Below are 17,160 nucleotides of genomic sequence, written 5' to 3'. Positions count from 1 at the left end.
TATGTGTGTGTGTGTATTAGGTATGTATGTGTGTGTGTGTGTGTGTGTGTATTAGGTATATATGTATGTGTGTGTGTGTGTATTAGGTATGTGTGTGTGTGTATTAGGTGTGTATGTGTGTGTGTGTGTGTGTGTGTGTGTGTATTAGGTATGTATGTGTGTGTGTATTAGGTATGTGTGTGTGTGCATATTAGGTATGTGTGTGTGTGTCTGTATTAGGTGTGTGTATAAGGTATGTGTGTGTGTGTATTAGGTATGTGTGTGTGTGTGTGTGTGTGTGTGTGTATTAGGTATGTGTGAGTGTATGTATTAGGTATGTGTGTGTGTGTGTCTGTATAAGGTGTGTGTATAAGGTATGTGTGTGTATTAGGTATGTATGTGTGTGTGTGCATTAGGTATGTGTGTGTCTGTATTAGGTGTGTCTCTATTAGGTATGTGTGTGTTTCTGTATTAGGTATGTGTGTGTATTAGGTATGTGTGTCAGTGTATTAGGTGTGTGTATTAGGTATGTGTGTGTGTGTGTGTGTGTATGTATTAGTTGTGTGTATTAGATAAGTGTATGTGTATTAGGTTTATGTTTGTGTTAGGTATATGTGTGTGTATTAGGCATGTGTTTGTGTCTGTATTAGGTATGTGTGTTTTGTATTAGGTGTGTGTATAAGATATGTGTTTATGTGTGTATTAGGTATTTGTGTGTGTGTCTGTATTGAGTATGTGTGTGTGTCTGTATTAGGTGTATGTATTAGGTATGTGTGTGTGTCTGTATTGGGTATGTGTGTGTGTCTGTATTAGGTGTATGTATTAGGTATGTGTGTGTGTCTGTATTAGGTGTATGTATTAGGTATGTGTGTGTGTCTGTATTGGGTATGTGTGTGTGTCTGTATTAGGTGTATGTATTAGGCATGTGTTTGTGTCTGTATTAGGTGTATGTATTAGGTATGTGTGTGTGTCTGTATTGGGTATGTGTGTGTGTCTGTATTAGGTGTATGTATTAGGCATGTGTTTGTGTCTGTATTAGGTATGTGTGTTTTGTATTAGGTGTGTGTATAAGATATGTGTTTGTGTGTGTATTAGGTATGTGTGTATGTGTCTGTATTAGGTGTGTGTCTATTAGGTATGTGTTTGTTTCTGTATTAGGTATGTGTGTGTATTAGGTATGTGTGTCAGGGTATTAGGTATGTGTGTGTATGTATTAGTTGTGTGTATTAGATAAGTGTGTGTGTATTAGGTATATGTATGTGTTAGGTATATGTGTGTCTGTATTGTGTATGTGTGTGTGTCTGTATTAGGTATGTGTTTTGTATCAGGTGTATGTATTAGGTATGTGTTTTGTATTAAGTGTATGTATTAGGTATGTGTGTGTATCTTTATTGGGTATGTGTGTGTGTCTGTATTAGGTGTATGTATTAGGTATGTGTTTGTGTCTGTATTAGGTATGTGTGTTTTGTATTAGGTGTGTGTATAAGATATGTGTTTGTGTGTGTATTAGGTATGTGTGTATGTGTCTGTATTAGGTGTGTGTCTATTAGGTATGTGTGCATTTCTGTATTAGGTATGTGTGCGTTTCTGTATTAGGTATATGTGTTAGTGTATTAGGTATGTGTGTTAGTGTATTAGGTGTGTCTGTGTGTATTAGTTGGGTGTATTAGGTATGTGTGTGTGTATTAGGCATGTGTGTGTGTCTGTATTAGGTATGTGTGTGTGTTTCTGTATTAGGTATGTGTGTTAGTGTATTAGGTATGTGTGTTAGTTTATTAGGTGTGTCTGTTTGTATTAGTTGGGTGTATTAGATATATGTGTGTGTATTAGGTATGTGTGTGTGTGTGTGTATTAGGTGTGTGTGTATTAGGCATGTGTGTGTGTCTGTATTAGGTATGTGTGTTTTGTATTAGGTGTATATATTAGGTATGTGTGTGTGTCTGTATTGGGTATGTGTGTGTCTGTATTAGGTATGTGTGTTTTGTATTAGGTGTATGTATTAGGTATGTGTGTGTGTCTGTATTAGGTGTGTTTCTCTGTATTAGATATGTGTGTTCAGATCAGACTGTGTATTGTATAGTGTGCAGTGCAGCAGATCAGACTGTGTATTGTATAGTGTGCATTGCAGCAGATCAGACTGTGTATTGTATAGTGTGCATTGCAGCAGATCAGACTGTGAGGGATATTTATCAAGCCGTCAACCGCAAATACGCTGGAATTCCGCAGCGTAATTGTGGCGAGCCTGATTCGACCTAGTTATCAAAGCCTACAGACCAGCAAAAGTTGAAATTTGTGACGTAACATACGATCCGCCGGTCTCAATCCGACACAGATCGATGCTTATGTCATTACAGATGTTCAGAATACAAATTTGGCACTATCTGACAACTTTTGCAAGTTATCAAATTTCTAACAGGTACGCTCGTCACTATTCCGGCACAGCGTACCTGGTTTTAAATCTGCCCCCCTGGAGGCCGCGGATTCCATTGGAATCAATGGGTGTCTGAAAGCAGCGAAAGCTTATGTTCGATGCTGCCCGATATCCCATTGATTTCTATAGTAGAAAATCAGTAAAGTTTACACCTAACAACCTAACATAACCCCCAAGTCTCAACACCCCTAATCTGCCACCCCGACATCGCCGCTACCTACATAAAATATATTAACCCCTATCCCGCTGCTCCCGGAGCCCACCGCAACTAAATAAATGTATTAACCCCTATCCCGCCGCTCCCGGACCCCGCTGCAACTAAATAAATGCATTAACCCCTATCCAGCCACTCCCGGACCCTGCCGCAACTAAATAAAAGTATTAACCCCTGAACCGCCAGCCCGCCACACTGCCATAAACTAAATTAAGCTATTAACCCCTAAACCTAACAACCCGCTAACTTTACATTAAATATTAAAACTTACCTTTAGAATTTAAATAAACTAATCTAAGAGCCCTATCAAAATAAAAAATCCCCCCCCCCCCAAAATATAAAAACCCCTAGCCTACACTAAACTACCAATGGCCCTTAAAAGGGCCTTTTGGGGGGCATTGACCCAAAGAAATCAGCTCTTTTACCTGTAAATAAAAAATACAAATACCCCCAACAGTAAAACCCACCACCCAACCAACCCCCCCCAATAAAACCCTAAAGTAATTTAGCATTTAGCTCTTTTACTGCCCAAAGTCCCTAACCTAAAGTTAAAAACCACCCAATAAACACTTAAAAAAAACTAACACTAACCACCAACGATCCACTTACAGTTTTCGAAGACCGGACATCCATCCTCATCCAAGCGGCAGAAGTCCTCAGCGAAGCCGGCAGAAGTCTTCATCCAAGCGGGCCGAAGTCTTCATCCAGACGGCATCTTCTATCTTCATCCATCCGGCGCGGAGCGGCTCCATCTTCAAGACATCCGGCGCGGAGCATCCTCTTCTTACGATGGTCAACAAAGAATGAAGTTTCCCTTTAAGGTACGTCATCCAAGATGGCGTCCCTTACATTCCGATTGGCTGATAGAATTCTATCAACCAATAGGAATTAAAGGGGAAAAAATCCTATTGGCTGTTGCAATCAGCCAATAGGATTGAGCGTTCATCCTATTGGCTGATCCAATCAGCCAATAGGATTGAGCTTGCATTCTATTGGCTGATTGGAATAGCCAATAGGATTTTTTCCCCTTTAATTCCTATTGGCTGATAGAATTCTATCAGCCAATCGGAATGTAAGGGACTCCATCTTGGATGAGGTACCTTAAAGGGAAACTTCATTCTTCGTTGACCATCATAAGAAGAGGATGCTCCACGCTGGATGTCTTGAAGATGAAGCCGCTCCATGCCGGATGGATGAAGATAGAAGATGCCGTCTGAATGAAGACTTGGATGAAGACTGCTGCCCGCTTGGATGAAGACTTCTGCCACTTGGATGAGGATGGATGTCCGGTCTTCGAAAACTGTAAGTGGATCGTCAGTGGTTAGTTTTAGTTTTTTTTAAGAGTTTTTTGGGTGGGTTTTAATTTTAGGTTAGGGACTTTGGACAGTAAAAGAGCTAAATGCCCTTTTAAGGGCAATGCCCATACAAATGCCCTTTTCAGAGCAATGGGGAGCTTAGCTTTATTTAGATAGGGTTTTATTTGGGGGTGTTGGCTGTGTGGGTGGTGGGTTTTACTGTTGGGGGGTGTTTGTATTTTTTTTTTACAGGTAAAAGAGCTAATTTCTTTGGGGCAATGCCCCGCAAAAGGCCCTTTTAAGGGCCATTGGTAGTTTATTGTAGGCTAGGTTTTTTTTAAGGGTTTATTGGGTGGGTTTTATTTTTAGCTTAGGGTTTGGGCGGAAAAAGAGCTAAATGCCCTTTTAAGGGCAATGTCCATCCAAATGCCCTTTTCAGGGCAATGGGGACCTTAGGTATTTTAGATAGGGTTTTATTTGGGCAGTTGGCTGTGTGGGTGGTGGGTTTTACTGTTGTGGGGGTGTTTGTATTTTTTTTTACAGGTAAAAGAGCTGATTTTTTTGGGGCAATGCCCCGCAAAAGGCCCTTTTAAGGGCTATTGGCATTTTAGTTTAGGCTAGGGTTTTTTTTGTATTTTTTGGGGGGCTTTTTTATTTTGATAGGGCTATTAGATTAGGTGTATTTAGTTTAAATATTTGATAATTTCTTTTTTTATTTTGTGTAATTTAGTGTTTTTTTTTTTTTTTGTAATTTAGTTCATTGTAGTGTAATGTTAGGTGTTAGTGTAAGACAGGTTAGGTTTTATTTTACAGGTACTTTTGTATTTATTTTAGCTAGGTGGTTATTAAATAGTTAATAACTATTTAATAACTATTCTACCTAGTTAAAATAAATACAAACTTGCCTGTAAAATAAGAATAAACCCTGAGCTAGATACAATGTAACTATTAGTTATATTGTAGCTAGCTTAGGGTTTATTTTACAGCTAAGTATTTAGTTTTAAATAGGAATTATTTATTTATTAATAGTAGGTTTTATTTACATTTATTTGAATTACATTAAAGTTAGGGGGTTAGGGTTAGGTTTAGACTTAGGGGCTCATTTATCAAGCTCCGTAATGAGCTTGTGTGCCCGTGTTTCTGGCGAGTCTTCAGACTCGCCAGAAACACAAGTTATGAAGCAGCGGTATAAAGACCGCTGCTCCATAACCCTGTCCGCCTGCTCTGAGCAGGCGGACAGGAATTGCCGGATATCAACCCGATCGAGTACGATCGGGTTGATTGACAGCTCCCTGCTGGCGGCCTATTGGCTGCGAGTCTGCAGGGGGCGGCGTTGCACCAGCAGCTCTTGTGAGCTGCTGGTGCAATGTTAAATGCGGAGAGCGTATTGCTCTCTGCATTTAGCGAGGTCTTGCGGACCTGATCCACACTGTCAGATCAGGTCCGCAAGACCTTTGGTAAATAGGGGCCTTAAAGTTAGGTTTAGGGGTTAATAACTTTAGTATAGTGGCAGCGATTTTGTGGGCAGCAGATTAGGGGTTAATAACAGTAATGTAGGTTGCGGCGAAGTTAGAGACAGCAGATTAGGGGTTAATAATATTTAACTAGTGTTTGCGATGCGGGAGTGCAGCAGTTTAGGGGTTAATATGTTAATTATAGTGGCAGCGATGTCCGAAGCGGCAGATTAGGGGTTGATAATTTTATTTGAGTGTTTGCGATGCGGGAGGGCTTCAGTTTAGGGGTTAATAGGTAGTTTATGGGTGTTAGTGTACTTTTTAGCACTTTATTTGTGAGTTTTATGTTACGGCGTTGTAGCATAAAACCCATAACTACTGACTTTCAGTTTATGTTATGGATCTTGAAGGTATTGTCTGTACCGCTCACTTTTTGGCCTCCCAGACAAACTCGTAATACCGGCTATATGGAAGTCCCATTGAAAAAGGACTTTTGTAAAGCTGCGGTAGTTACGTTGCGGTACGGCCAAAAAAGTGTGCAGTGCAGCTAAACCTGCAAGACTCGTAATACCAGGGGTAGTCAAAAAGAGCCTTAACGCTGCTTTTGCACTCATACCGCAAAACTCGTAATCTAGCCGTTAATGTTTTTTATTTTTTGTAACTTAGTGTTTTTCATTTTTGTAACTTAGTAATTTTTAATTGTAGATTTAAATAATTTGAGTAGGGTTAGGGTTTTAAATATAAAATATAGTTAATTTAATTTGTAGTTTAATGTAATTTTAGTATAATAGTTAGGGTAGGTTAATTAATAATTTAATATAGTTTAATTTAAGTGTAGTATAATAGTTAGGGTAGGTTAATTAATAGTTTAATATAGTTTAATGTAATTTTAGTATAATAGTTAGCGTAGGTTAATTAGTAGTTTAGAATTAGTTTATTTTAATTCTAAAGGTAAGTTTAAATGTATTATAAGATAGGGATAAGTTAATATTTAAGGTAAAGTTAGCAGGTTGTTAGGTTTAGGGGTTAATAGCTTAATTTAGTTTAGGTTTAGGTGATGTGGGGGGCTGGCGGTTTAGGGGTTAATAGGTTTAGTAAGTGGTAGTGATGTGGGAGGCCAGGGGTTTAGGGGTTAATACATTTATTTAGTGGCGGTGGGGTCCGGGAGCAGCGGGATAGGGGTTAATACATTTATTTAGTTGCAGAGGGGTCCGGGAGCGGCAGGATAGGGGTTAATAGCTTTATTAAAGTTGCGGTTGTGCTCCGGGAGCGGCGGAATAGGGTTAAACATTTTAGTATAGTGGCGGTGTTTAGTGAAAATATATATATAAAGTTGGGAAAAAGCCGAATAGCAGCGAGATCGATGACTGTTAGTTAACAACAGTCCGCTGCTCATCGCCCCGTACTTGGTGCGCAGCTTTTTGCCGGCTTTTTTGATAAATATGGAGATCGTATTCAGGTCAGCGGCCGGGATGTTAGGCGAGCGTATTGGTGTCGGCGAATGCAGCATAGTTGACGGCTTGATAATTTGGCCTCTGTGTATTGTATAGTGTGCAGTGCAGCAGATCAGACTGTGTATTGTATAGTGTGCAGTGCAGCAGATCAGACTGTGTTTTGTACAGTGTGCAGCAGATCAGACCCTGTATTGTACAGTGTGAGGCAGATCAGAATGTGTACTGTACAGCGTCAGACAGATCAGACTGTGTATTACACTGTGTGAAGCAGATCAGACCCTGTATTGTACAGTGTGAAGCAGATCAGACCCTGTATTACACAGTGTGAAGCAGATCAGACCCTGTATTGTACAGTGTGAAGCAGATCAGACCCTGTATTGTAGTGTTGGAATATCAGACACTGTACTGTAGAGTGTGGGAGAATTAGACCCTGTATTGTAAATTGTGCGGAGATCAGACCCTGTATTGTACAGTGTGGGAGGATCAGACCCTGTATTGTACATTGTGGGAGGATCAGACCCTGTATTGTACAGTGTGGGGAGATCAGACCCTGCATTGTACAGTGTGGGAGGATCAGACCCTGTATTGTACAGTGTGGGATAATTAGACCCTGTATTGTACAGTGTGGGAGGATCACGCCCTGTATTGTACAGTGTGGGATAATTAGACCCTGCATTGTACAGTGTGGGGAGATCAGATCCTTTATTGTACAGTGTTGGAAGATCAGACCCTGTACTGTAGAGTGTGGGATAATTAGACCCTGTACTGTATAGTGTAGGTGAGATTTGACCCTGTATTGCACAGTGTAGATGAGATTAGACCCTGTATTGTACAGTGTAGATGAGATTAGACCCATGTATTGTACAGTGTACAGGAGATCAGACCCTGTATTGTACAGTGTGGGGAGATCAGACCCTGTATTTTACATTGCAGGTGAGATCAGACCCTGTATTGTACAATGTGGGGAGATTAGACCCTGTATTGTACAGTGTGGAATAGATCAGACCCTGTATTGTACAGTGTGAAAGAGGTCAGACCCTGTATTGTACAGTGTTGAAGAGATCAGACCCTGTATTGTACAGTGTGGGGAGATCAGACCCTGTATTGTACAGTGTGAGGCAGATTAGACCCTGTATTGTACAGTGTAGAGGAGATAAGATCCTGTATTGTATGTGTATCATGGTATATGGTGGAAATAACTATGGAGTATTATACAAAGAGTAGCCCACTTACTAGGTGGCTGAGTCAGGTTGATCGGGCCGGGTTGCTGCTCACACTGTGTAAAATTGCAGTATATTTGGATTTCCTCACATGGTTCGAGGTCTACAATAAAGTTACTACCAGAAATGGTTACATTTCTGGAACACTGAACAGCAGATATATTCAGATCTTTTGGATAATTGTCTAAAGAGAAATTCGCCTTGTTGGTTTTGTAGCTTTCATTCCCAAATCTTAAACCAGCTGAAAAAGAAACATAAGAGAAAGTTAGACGTCATAAAGGGGAAGGGTCACTTACTCTGTACCCTCAGCCCTTTAAGCACAAGATCTGGTTGTGTTTATTACTTGGCACAGGAATGAGAGAATTATCTGAATATTATATCTGCAGGTAGATGGCATTAGGGATACAGCTGTGTTCATAGCCCTGGCCTTGTTTAAAGGGGAATTATAGCATCTGCTTTAAAACTTAAATATAGATTGCAATCACTGTGGTTTTGCATCATGCTATGAGATTGGATAAATACGCTGGTAACTGTTCTAGAAAATAAAATTGTACTTACTGCAATCTATACCACGTGAGGTATTATCTGAAATATAAAATAAGATTATCAGATATTGTCAGTCTGTAGTAGCAGAATGAAGGACAAAAACATGAATGGATACAGTAAAAATAGACAGGCAGACAGATTATTAAATGCTGAATGGAATGATAGATACTGTATATAATAATAGAAAGATGGATATAATGATAGATAGATAGATAGATAGATAGATACATACATACATACTAAATAGATTGATAGACAGACATATAGATAGATAGATAGATAGATAGATAGATCCTGTATAGATAGATAGACACACAGATATAAAGATAGACAGACAGACAGATGTATAGATAGATGATAGATAGGTAGATCAAAATATAAAAATATTGATAGTGTATAGATAGATAGACCGACAGACAGAGAGAGAGAGACAGACAGATAGACAGACAGATAGATAGATAGATAGATAGATAGATGATAGATAGATAGATAGATAGATAGATGGATAGAAATGCATACATTAGACATTCCTGCTCCTTTTTAGAGCTTATAACGTAAATAAGTAGAAAGAGAAAAAAGGCCCCTCATATACAGAACGGATTGTTAGCACAAGCTGTAAAACGGTTGACAGAATGTGTGCACAGTTAGTAATATGAGAGTAAGGAGCACGTTTGTGCCATTTCTGTGTCATTTAGAATTGTCTGCGAGAAGAGCAGTGATTGGTGGGTGAGTGTCAGCTGGTCACCTATTGCTGTTGTTGGAGTGAGATTGATGGTTGGAGATGAAGTGGGTTGGTGGGAGTCAGAGCTGCTGGTAACACCTGTAGTGAGGGAAAACAGGCAGATGGAACAGTGTGCTAGTTATAGACTGTCACAGACATACACTGTGCACAATCACAGGCAGATGGAACAGTGTGCTAGTTATAGACTGTCACAGACATACACTGTGCACAATCACAGGCAGATGGAACAGTGTGCTAGTTATAGACTGTCACAGACATACACCGTGCACAATCACAGGCAGATGGAATAGTGTGCTAGTTATAGACTGTCACTGACATACACCGTACACAATCACAGACAAATGGAACAGTGTGCTAGTTATAGACTGTCACTGACATACACTGTGCACAATCATAGACAGATGGAACATTTTGCTAGTTATAGACTGTCACAGATATACACTGTGCACTGTCACAGGCAGATGGAATAGTGTGCTAGTTATAGACTGTCACTGACATACACCGTACACAATCACAGACAAATGGAACAGTGTGCTAGTTATAGACTGTCACTGACATACACTGTGCACAATCATAGACAGATGGAACATTTTGCTAGTTATAGACTTTCACAGACATACACAGTGCACAATCACAGGCAGACAGAACAGTGTGCTAGTTATAGACTGTCACAGACTTACACTGTGCACAATCACAGGCAGATGGAACAGTGTGCTAGTTATAGACTGTCATAGACATACACTGTGCACAACTACAGGCAGATGGAACAGTGCATTAGTTATAGACTGTCACAGACATACACTGTGCACAATCACATGCAGATGGAACAGTGTGCTAGTTATAGACTGTCACAGACATACACCCTGCACAATCACAGGCAGATGGAACATTGTATTAGTTATAGACTGTCACAGACATACACCCTGCACAATAACAGGCAGATGGAACAGTGTATTAGTTATAGACTGTCACAGACATACACCCTGCATAATCACAGGCAGATGGAACAGTGTGCTAGTTATAGACTCTCAAAGACACACACTGTGCACAATTCCAGGCTTATGGAACAGTGTGCTAGTTATAGACTGTCACAGACATACACTATGCACAATCACATGCTTATGAAACAGTGTATTAGTTATAGACTGTCACAGACATACACTTTGCACAATCACAGGCAGATGGAGCAGTGTGCTAGTTAAAGACAGTCACAGACATACACTGTGCACAATCAAAGGCAGACAGAACAGTGTGCTAGTTATAGATTGTCACAGATATACACCGTGCACAATCACAGCCAGATAGAATAGCGTGCTAGTTATAGACTGTCACAGACATACACTGTGCACAATCACAGGCAGATGGAACAGTGTGCTAGTTATAGACTGTCACAGACATACATTGTGCACAATAAAAGGTAAACGGAACAGTGTGTTAGTTATTGACTGTCACAGACATACAGCGGGCACAATCACAGGCAGACAGAACAGTGTGCTAGTTATAGACTGTCCCAGACATTCACCGTGCACAATCACTGGCATATGGAACAGTGTGCAAGTTATAGACTGTCACAGACATACACTGTGCACAATCACAGGTAGATGGAACAGTGTGCTAGTTATAGACTGTCACAGACATACACTGTGCACAATAAAAGGTAAACGGAACAGTGTGTTAGTTATTGACTGTCACAGACATACACTGTGCACAATCACAGGCAGATGGAACAGTGTGCTAGTTATAGACTGTCCCAGACATACACCGTGTACAATCACAGGAAGCTGGAACAGTGTGCTAGTTATAGACTGTCACTGACATACACTGTGCACAATCACAGGCAGATGGAACAGCGTTCTAGTTATAAACTGTCACAGACATACACCGTGCACAATAAGAGGCAGATGGAATAGTGTGCTAGTGATAAACTGTCACAGACATACACCCTGCACAATCACAGGCCGATGGAACAGAGTGCTAGTTAAAGAATGTCACAGACATACACCCTGCACAATCACAGGCAGATGGAACAGTGTGCTAGTTATAGACGGTCACAGACATACACCCTGCACAATCACAGGAAGATGGAACAGTGTGCTAGTTATAGACTGTCACAGACATATACCGTGTACAATCACAGGCAGATGGAACAGTGTGCTAGTTAAAGACAGTCACAGACATACACTGTGCACAATCAAAGGCAGACAGAACAGTGTGCTAGTTATAGATTGTCACAGATATACACCGTGCACAATCACAGCCAGATAGAATAGCGTGCTAGTTATAGACTGTCACAGACATACACTGTGCACAATCACAGGCAGATGGAACAGTGTGCTAGTTATAGACTGTCACAGACATACATTGTGCACAATAAAAGGTAAACGGAACAATGTGTTAGTTATTGACTGTCACAGACATACAGCGGGCACAATCACAGGCAGACAGAACAGTGTGCTAGTTATAGACTGTCCCAGACATTCACCGTGCACAATCACTGGCATATGGAACAGTGTGCAAGTTATAGACTGTCACAGACATACACTGTGCACAATCACAGGTAGATGGAACAGTGTGCTAGTTATAGACTGTCACAGACATACACTGTGCACAATAAAAGGTAAACGGAACAGTGTGTTAGTTATTGACTGTCACAGACATACACTGTGCACAATCACAGGCAGATGGAACAGTGTGCTAGTTATAGACTGTCCCAGACATACACCGTGTACAATCACAGGCAGCTGGAACAGTGTGCTAGTTATAGACTGTCACTGACATACACTGTGCACAATCACAGGCAGATGGAACAGCGTTCTAGTTATAAACTGTCACAGACATACACCGTGCACAATAAGAGGCAGATGGAATAGTGTGCTAGTGATAAACTGTCACAGACATACACCCTGCACAATCACAGGCCGATGGAACAGAGTGCTAGTTAAAGAATGTCACAGACATACACCCTGCACAATCACAGGCAGATGGAACAGTGTGCTAGTTATAGACGGTCACAGACATACACCCTGCACAATCACAGGAAGATGGAACAGTGTGCTAGTTATAGACTGTCACAGACATATACCGTGTACAATCACAGGCAGATGGAACAGTGTGCTAGTTATAGACTGTCACTGACAAACACTCTGCACAATCACAGGCAGATGGAACAGCGTGCTAGTTATAGATTGTCACAGACATACACTGTGCACAATCACAGGCAGATAGAACAGCGTGCTAGTTATAGATTGTCACAGACATACACCCTGCACAATCACAGGCAGATGGAACAGTGTATTAGTTATAGACTGTCACAGACATACACCCTGCACAATAACAGGCAGATGGAACAGTGTATTAGTTATAGACTGTCGCAGACATACACCCTGCACAATCACAGGCAGATGGAACAGTGTGCTAGTTATAGACTGTCACAGACATACATCCTGCACAATCACAGGCAGACAGAACAGTGTGCTAGTTATAGATTGTCACAACTACAGGCAGATGGAACATTGTATTAGTTAAAGACTGTCACAGACATACACCGTGCACAATCACATGCAGATGGAACAGTGTGCTAGTTATTGACTGTCACAGACATACACCCTGCACAATCACAGGCAGATGGAACAGTGTATTAGTTATAGACTGTCACAGACATACACCCTGCACAATAACAGGCAGATGGAACAGTGTATTAGTTATAGACTGTCACAGACATACACCCTGCACAATCACAGGCAGATAGAACAGTGTGCTAGTTATAGACTGTCACAGACATACACCCTGCACAATCACAGGCAGATGGAACAGTGTATTAGTTATAGACTGTCGCAGACATACACCCTGCACAATAACAGGCAGATGGAACAGTGTATTAGTTATAGATTGTCACAGACATACACTGTGCACAATCACAGGCAGATAGAACAGCGTGCTAGTTATAGATTGTCACAGACATACACCCTGCACAATCACAGGCAGATGGAACAGTGTATTAGTTATAGACTGTCACAGACATACACCCTGCACAATAACAGGCAGATGGAACAGTGTATTAGTTATAGACTGTCGCAGACATACACCCTGCACAATCACAGGCAGATAGAACAGTGTGCTAGTTATAGATTGTCACAACTACAGGCAGATGGAACATTGTATTAGTTAAAGACTGTCACAGACATACACCGTGCACAATCACATGCAGATGGAACAGAGTGCTAGTTATTGACTGTCACAGACATACACCCTGCACAATCACATACAGATGGAACAGTGTGCTAGTTATTGACTGTCACAGACATACACCCTGCACAATCACAGGCAGATGGAACAGTGTATTAGTTATAGACTGTCACAGACATACACCCTGCACAATAACAGGCAGATGGAACAGTGTATTAGTTATAGACTGTCGCAGACATACACCCTGCACAATCACAGGCAGACAGAACAGTGTATTAGTTATAGACTGTCACAGACATACACTGTGCACAATCACAGGCAGATGGAACAGTGTGCTAGTTATAGACTGTCCCAGACATACACCGTGTACAATCACAGGCAGCTGGAACAGTGTGCTAGTTATAGACTGTCACTGACATACACTGTGCACAATCACAGGCAGATGGAACAGCGTTCTAGTTATAAACTGTCACAGACATACACCGTGCACAATAAGAGGCAGATGGAATAGTGTGCTAGTGATAAACTGTCACAGACATACACCCTGCACAATCACAGGCCGATGGAACAGAGTGCTAGTTAAAGAATGTCACAGACATACACCCTGCACAATCACAGGCAGATGGAACAGTGTGCTAGTTATAGACGGTCACAGACATACACCCTGCACAATCACAGGAAGATGGAACAGTGTGCTAGTTATAGACTGTCACAGACATATACCGTGTACAATCACAGGCAGATGGAACAGTGTGCTAGTTATAGACTGTCACTGACAAACACTCTGCACAATCACAGGCAGATGGAACAGCGTGCTAGTTATAGATTGTCACAGACATACACTGTGCACAATCACAGGCAGATAGAACAGCGTGCTAGTTATAGATTGTCACAGACATACACCCTGCACAATCACAGGCAGATGGAACAGTGTATTAGTTATAGACTGTCACAGACATACACCCTGCACAATAACAGGCAGATGGAACAGTGTATTAGTTATAGACTGTCGCAGACATACACCCTGCACAATCACAGGCAGATGGAACAGTGTGCTAGTTATAGACTGTCACAGACATACATCCTGCACAATCACAGGCAGACAGAACAGTGTGCTAGTTATAGATTGTCACAACTACAGGCAGATGGAACATTGTATTAGTTAAAGACTGTCACAGACATACACCGTGCACAATCACATGCAGATGGAACAGTGTGCTAGTTATTGACTGTCACAGACATACACCCTGCACAATCACAGGCAGATGGAACAGTGTATTAGTTATAGACTGTCACAGACATACACCCTGCACAATAACAGGCAGATGGAACAGTGTATTAGTTATAGACTGTCGCAGACATACACCCTGCACAATCACAGGCAGACAGAACAGTGTGCTAGTTATAGACTGTCACAGACATACACCCTGCACAATAACAGGCAGATGGAACAGTGTATTAGTTATAGACTGTCGCAGACATACACCCTGCACAATAACAGGCAGATGGAACAGTGTATTAGTTATAGATTGTCACAGACATACACTGTGCACAATCACAGGCAGATAGAACAGCGTGCTAGTTATAGATTGTCACAGACATACACCCTGCACAATCACAGGCAGATGGAACAGTGTATTAGTTATAGACTGTCACAGACATACACCCTGCACAATAACAGGCAGATGGAACAGTGTATTAGTTATAGACTGTCGCAGACATACACCCTGCACAATCACAGGCAGATAGAACAGTGTGCTAGTTATAGATTGTCACAACTACAGGCAGATGGAACATTGTATTAGTTAAAGACTGTCACAGACATACACCGTGCACAATCACATGCAGATGGAACAGAGTGCTAGTTATTGACTGTCACAGACATACACCCTGCACAATCACATACAGATGGAACAGTGTGCTAGTTATTGACTGTCACAGACATACACCCTGCACAATCACAGGCAGATGGAACAGTGTATTAGTTATAGACTGTCACAGACATACACCCTGCACAATAACAGGCAGATGGAACAGTGTATTAGTTATAGACTGTCGCAGACATACACCCTGCACAATCACAGGCAGACAGAACAGTGTATTAGTTATAGACTGTCACAGACATACACTGTGCACAATCACAGGCAGATAGAACAGTGTGCTAGTTATAGATTGTCACAGACATACACTGTGCACAATCACAGGCAGATGGAACAGTGTGCTAGTTATAGACTGTCACAGACATACACTGTGCACAATCACAGGCAGATAGAACAGTGTGCTAGTTATAGATTGTCACAGACATACACTGTGCACAATCACAGGCAGATGGAACACTGTGCTAGTTATAGACTGTCACAGACACACACCGTGCATAATCACAGGTTTATGAAACAGTGTATTAGTTATAGACTGTTACAGACATAAACTGTGCACAATCACAGCAAGATGGAATAGTGTGCTAGTTATAGACTGTCACAGACATACACTGTGCACAATCACAGAGAGATGGAGTAGTGTACTAGTTATAGACTGTCACAGACATACACTGTGCACAATCACAAGCAGATGGAATAGCGTGCTAGTTATAGACTGTCACAGACATACACTGTGCACAATCACAGACAGACAGAACAATGTACTAGTTATAGACTGTCACTGACATACACTGTGCACAATCACAAGCAGATGGAATAGCGTGCTAGTTATAGATTGTCACAGACATACAATGTGCACAATCACAGACAGATGGAACAATGTGCTAGTTATAGACTGCCACAGACATACAATGTGCACAATCACAGACAAATGGAACAGTGTGCTAGTTATAGACTATTACAGACATACACAGTGCACAATCACAGCCAGATGGAATAGTGTGCTAGTTATAGACTGTCACATACATACACCCTGTACAATCACAGGCAGATGGAACAGTGTATTAGTTATAGACTGTCACAAACCTACACCGTGCGCAATCACAGGCAGATGGAACAATGTGCTAGTTATAGACGGTCACAGACATACACCCTGCACAATCACAGGCAGATGGAACAGTGTGCTAGTTATAGACTGTCACAGACATATACCGTGTACAATCACAGGCAGATGGAACAGCGTGCTAGTTATAGACTGTCCCAGACATACACTGTGCACAATCACAGGCATATGGAACAGTGTGCTAGTTATAGACTGTCACAGACATACACTGTGCACAATCACAGACAGATGGAACAGTGTACTAGTTATAGACTGTCACAGACATACACTGTGCACGATCACAGGCAGATAGAATAGAGTGCTAGTTATAGATTGTCACAGATATACACTATGCACAATCATTGGCAGATGGAACAGTGTGCTAGTTATAGACTGTCACAGACATACACTGTGCACAATCACAGGCAGATGGAACAGCGTGCTAGTTATAGACTATCACAGACAAACACCCTGCACAATCACAGACAAATGGAACAGTGTGTTAGTTATAGATTGTCAAAGACATACACTGTGGACAATCACAGTTAGATGGAACAGTGTGCTAGTTATAGACTGTCACAGACATACACCCTACACAATCACAGGTTTATGGAGCAGTGTGCTAGGTTATAGACTGTCACAGACATACACTGTGCACAAT

At 41.3% G+C, this 17,160-nt stretch overlaps 1 protein-coding gene across 5 annotated transcripts in view; it reads right to left on the bottom strand.

The window, feature by feature from the left end:
• Window positions 1–17,160, bottom strand: part of PTPRC (protein tyrosine phosphatase receptor type C) — a gene marked incomplete at its 3' end in the record, with an annotated part of 312,862 nt that overhangs the window by 125,244 nt on the left and 170,458 nt on the right. For 4 of the 5 annotated variants that reach the window (XM_053693805.1, XM_053693806.1, XM_053693807.1 and 1 more), the window contains 3 exon segments: window positions 8,061–8,288; window positions 8,606–8,632; window positions 9,339–9,413. In XM_053693805.1, the coding sequence (XP_053549780.1) occupies window positions 8,061–8,288; window positions 8,606–8,632; window positions 9,339–9,413 (330 nt within the window). 5 annotated transcript variants of the gene reach the window in all.

The sequence above is a fragment of the Bombina bombina genome, chromosome 10 (genome assembly GCF_027579735.1).
Source record: "Bombina bombina isolate aBomBom1 chromosome 10, aBomBom1.pri, whole genome shotgun sequence".
NCBI classification, from domain to species: Eukaryota; Metazoa; Chordata; class Amphibia; order Anura; family Bombinatoridae; genus Bombina; species Bombina bombina.
This window is presented reverse-complemented; position numbering and strand designations above follow the sequence as displayed.